Source organism: Artemia sp. Qi Xiang Cuo, chromosome 5, assembly GCF_049724085.1.
Source record: "Artemia sp. Qi Xiang Cuo chromosome 5, ASM4972408v1, whole genome shotgun sequence".
Taxonomy (NCBI): Eukaryota; Metazoa; Arthropoda; class Branchiopoda; order Anostraca; family Artemiidae; genus Artemia; species Artemia sp. Qi Xiang Cuo.
Window position 1 is genome coordinate 75838131 of NC_142798.1, and position 4620 is coordinate 75842750.

Below are 4620 nucleotides of genomic sequence, written 5' to 3' on the forward strand. Positions count from 1 at the left end.
CACAAATCGATAATTTTTTGGGAGATTTTGGAGAAACCAATTTTCTTTCGGGAAATTCAATTATATCGGAAGCGCTGATGGTGTGAGTTGATAACTATGGATACTACGCTGTCTTTCCAATATACATCAACATCTTAATGAAAATAAAATTGAACCATTAGACCTTGGGCAAACGGAAGAAATTCTAGATATTTTCGGATTCCTGGGCACTTCTTGTTCAAATTATCAAATATTATTTTCATAATTATTCCCTCCCGCAAAAAATCTCTGCTTATGTTCCTGTTTTATAAGAAAAAGGATATCCTTCTAGGTCATCTAGGTCAGTATCTTTGTATTAATCGCCCAGTGCTTCCACTACCAACACTGTTTGACATCAACATTGTTAATATTGTATCTTAACTATCTGAAAAAAAAACTTGTTTAACCTGCTAGTATTGAGTATCAGTAAAGAAACCAACCCAAACTGGTTGGGAAACGTGCTTTTGATATCAATATTCCTTATGTTTAATCTTTGAATTCCTAAATAAACACATGTTTAAAGCACTGATACTGAATAATAATAAAGAAAGCAGCAAAAAACAGAGATTTTTCTGTTTTTAGCTGTTCTGTAAAATTTATATTTTTGTGTAACGATATTTTATGTTTTTATCAAAAATTTTGTGCTTTCCCCAAAATGTATTACATCTATTTTATACCTCACTGGATTGGTTGGGAATCAAGCTTTTGATATCAACATTGTTGATGTTGTATCTTAAATATCTGAAAAAAAAAACGTATTTAACCTGCCAACACTGACTCAAAACACAGATTTTCCCGTTTTCAGCTTTTTTATCAAATTTATGTTGTTTATGGCTTCTCGAGATATTTTGTGCTTTTTTTTTCAAATAAAACTGTTTTTTCCCAAAAATGTAATGTACATCATACTCTTTTCTGATATAGTAAAATTATGGGAAATGAGCTTTTGATATCAACATTCTTTATGTTAAATCTTCGATGCCTAAAAAGAATTTTTTGTTTAACACACTGTTACTGAATAATAGTAATGAAAACCTAGAAGAAATCTTGTTAATAATCACTATTTGATAATAGTAAAGAAAACAAACCAAAACAATTTTTCTGTTATATTTTTCTTGTAAAATTTTTGTTTTGAGCCATCTTTTATGGCACCGTTTAGAGCCACCATAGCCAAAAAGAGAATGCAGTTTTTTATACTTGTCTTAGTTTTTATCCTACTATTATATCGCTACATTACCAAGGGGTCACTAACTCAGAAATCACGTACACCAGCTGGCACATGACAAGCTTGGTGGAACCGTTCCAAGTGCTGTAAGGACTGTGTCTAAGGTAGCGGAAGGGTGTCAGGGGTGATCACATATGGTGCTCCGAGATTTAACTCTCGAGCACCACAATTACCTTCTAATAAGGATATCCTTAGGGTCATTTTTGTTGAAACACGTGATAAATCCCATCTTCTTAATGTTGATTTTTATTTTGACTGTTTTTTTGTTGTTGTTTTTTTAGCTCTGGGGGGTAGAAGTACCTTGCGAAGTACAAAATCACGTGCCCCTGTTTACTCCGTCCAATGCAGCCCTCAAGTACCTCGAGAATCAAGTCCAAATTCTCACATTGAATTGGAATCGCTTGAACCCGGACCGATGACACCGCGACGTGTCAAAAGACGTTCTGTGCGAAGTAACCGAAGTTCAGGACGCAAAAAGCATAGATATGTGAATCCGGTGACGAAGTTGATAGATCAGGGTCTTGATTCTTCAACTTCGACTGACAGCAATGCATTTGTTCGAGGATATAGTGCCTACCCCACTAGTAACCCTAATGGAGTGCCTTCCTTACCTCGAAGGAGTGTGGGGCATAGTAACGTTGGCTATCAGCCTTCAAGACCTAGTTCAATATATTCCGTGTCAAACATAGAAAGTGAGCCGCGTCCTCCCTCTGCCCATTCGAGTTATTCAAATTGGCATGGGCAGAGAACTGGTGTGAGTCAGACTTTTTTAAATAGTGCAAATGTACCCTCAACTAGTAATTATGGTATTCAGTATGGTGCTTATAGTGGGTTTGGGCCTGGCAGGCCACACTTTGGAAGTCGCGAACAAGCCGAAAGTGCCATTTAGTTTTTTTTTTTTTAATTTATATTTCACACTTAACTTGCTATTGTGCACTTATATATAATGTATAAATCAGTCAAGTCTTTCGTATTTTATTTTTTTATTTTATTTTATGTTTAATGACTGAATAAAATTGTGCCGGTTTTACCTAAATATTAGCACCATCATTGTATTTTTTTCTGATCAGTTTTCTTTTACCATTGTATAAATCAAGGTCACCCACCCCCCTCACTGGATAAGTGCTGTCTATATTTTTAAGCATTTTACGATTTTTCAGGACATTAATGCCCATAGGAAATGCTCTGAGCTATTAATATGAAACTAAATTTAGGTATGGATTTTGGGGGATATGAAGAATTCTGGGTTTCTCATTTATAAGAAAAACAAACCGTCACTTAGCTACGACTATTCAAAAAAACATTCCGTGCCTTTTTTGTAATAATCAAAATCATCCAATATCAAAAACAAATTTGTAAAACTCAAAATTATTATCACCAACTCCATTAAATTAATCTCGTTTTAACGATTGGTTTAATTCTTTTTTTTCTTATTTTATTTGATTATTAAAATGTTTAATTATTTGGCCTTTTTCTCTAATGTATTATATCCTCTTTTCTCACTCAGAAGCAAATAGGAAGTGGCTTTTCGTATTGAATATTTTCTGGTCGTACTTCAAAAATTTGAAATTCTGATAAGGATATCCAAAAACAAATATAAATATATAAAATTAAAGAGAAATCAAAAGACTAGAATAGCTCTGATTAATATCTGTAAGATGTGTGAAATTTTTTATTTACCTTCGATTTCTTGTACAAAATAATTGGTCCCATGACATCCGAAAATAAGAAACACTTTTCTTGTTTTTCCAGTTTTTCTTGAAAATTAACGTTTTAAAATTAACTTTTAAAGTTACCAGAGCTGATTTTGAAATTCAACATTTATTTTTTTTTTATCTGTTAACACTCTAGTTCAATAACATTATTTTTGGGGCATTATAGGCTGGTCGGAATAATATTTTAAAATAGATCTGAAGTAACTAAGATGTTTAACCTTTCTAAATGTGTTAACTCATTTATTTTCTGTGGATTTTAATTATACTTTACTGGTTTTTATTTAGTTTCTTCCTTTTTTTTTCTTTTTTTTGAGACATAGTATTGTACAAAAACTTAAAGCAAGTAATATTTCTTCCATAGTCCTGTGATTATCCAATAATTTATTTGTATTATTACCAAGCTATTTTTGCACTATTCGATTATTTTTGCATTGTCATTTACTTATTACCTTTTATTCAATTTCTATTTACTTTTTTTTCATTTACTTCATTACGCTGTCATTAGTTTATCGGGTATCACTTTTTCTATTTATTATTAAGCATCTACATTCAATAGTTAAAACCCTGAATCTCGGAGAACTTCGGAGTAGGTCGAAGGGCATCGACCTACACCGAAATTGATAGATATACGCGTTGTTCATTTTCCTATTTTTTGTTTTCATATTTTTGCTTATCACATATCATACTATGATCATTATAGATAGTGCTAAAACGGTATTCATTCTCAAATAATTATTTCTCGTTTCCAATTTAATAAAAATCATTGAGAAGTAAGGTTAAATAGTCTAGAAAACATGGAAATACTAGAGTTTAGAGGAAAATTTATATAATTAGATGTCATCGCAGGATTGTCATCTTCATAGTGAGCGTGTTCCAGAGCTCTATTATTAATATTTTGGTGCTTGTCAATTATATCGACCCCACTCAAGTTCTTGATCTGAGTAAAACCGCTTTCTATGTCTGCATTCAGTTATCAAACAGTTCGTGGTAACGAACTGTAAGTAAGGAGTGACTCGGCTCAATAGCAACCGAAACTCTAAGAAACGGAATTTTAAATACAAGTAGATGCATCAAAAGAATCGGATTAAGTGTCCAAAAAAATTGGAGGGCAATTTGGCCCCCTCCCACGCTCATTTTTTCCCGAATCCACCTAATCAAAATTTTGAGATAGCCATTTTGTTCAGAATAGTAGAATATCTAAAAACCATGTATTTGAGGGTGACTTAATCCCCCACAGTTCTCGGGGAAAGGGCTGCAATTTAAGAACTCTATCCATTGTTTACATAAAGTAGGCTATTAGATGTTGGGAAGTGTAAGGCGTTTTCAGGAGGTATTTTTTCTGGGTGGGGGGGGGGGTCGAAGGAGGGGATTACGTGGGAGGATCTTTCCATAGAGGATGTTTCCTTGGGGGAAAGGGACATTTCTATGAAGGGGTGCCGGATTTCCCAGCATTATTTAAAAAACGATCAGAAATTAAATAAAAACAAGTTTTTTCATATATGAGGGGGTTCGCCCACTAGTCAATACCTCGCTCTCTGCGCTAAAGTTTTCTTAGTACTTTCAAAAGAGCCATCTATTCTAATTAAATTGCCTTTGTGATTCAGGGATTTGTGATTCGAACAAAATTTGAACTTTAGCGTAAAGAGCGAGGTATTGACTAGGAGG

At 33.4% G+C, this 4620-nt stretch overlaps 1 protein-coding gene across 2 annotated transcripts in view; it reads left to right on the forward strand.

Annotated features, from left to right (window-relative positions):
• The window catches only part of NKAIN (Sodium/potassium-transporting ATPase subunit beta-1-interacting protein), a 46194-nt gene extending 42105 nt beyond the window's left edge, over positions 1-4089 (forward strand). For both annotated transcript variants that reach the window (XM_089089005.1, XM_089089006.1), the window contains one exon: positions 1522-4089. In XM_089089005.1, coding sequence (XP_088945131.1) covers positions 1522-2129 — 608 coding nt within the window. In that variant the 3' untranslated portion in view covers positions 2130-4089. The remainder of the gene's footprint in view (positions 1-1521) is intronic.
• Positions 4090-4620: the final 531 nt, after the last annotated feature.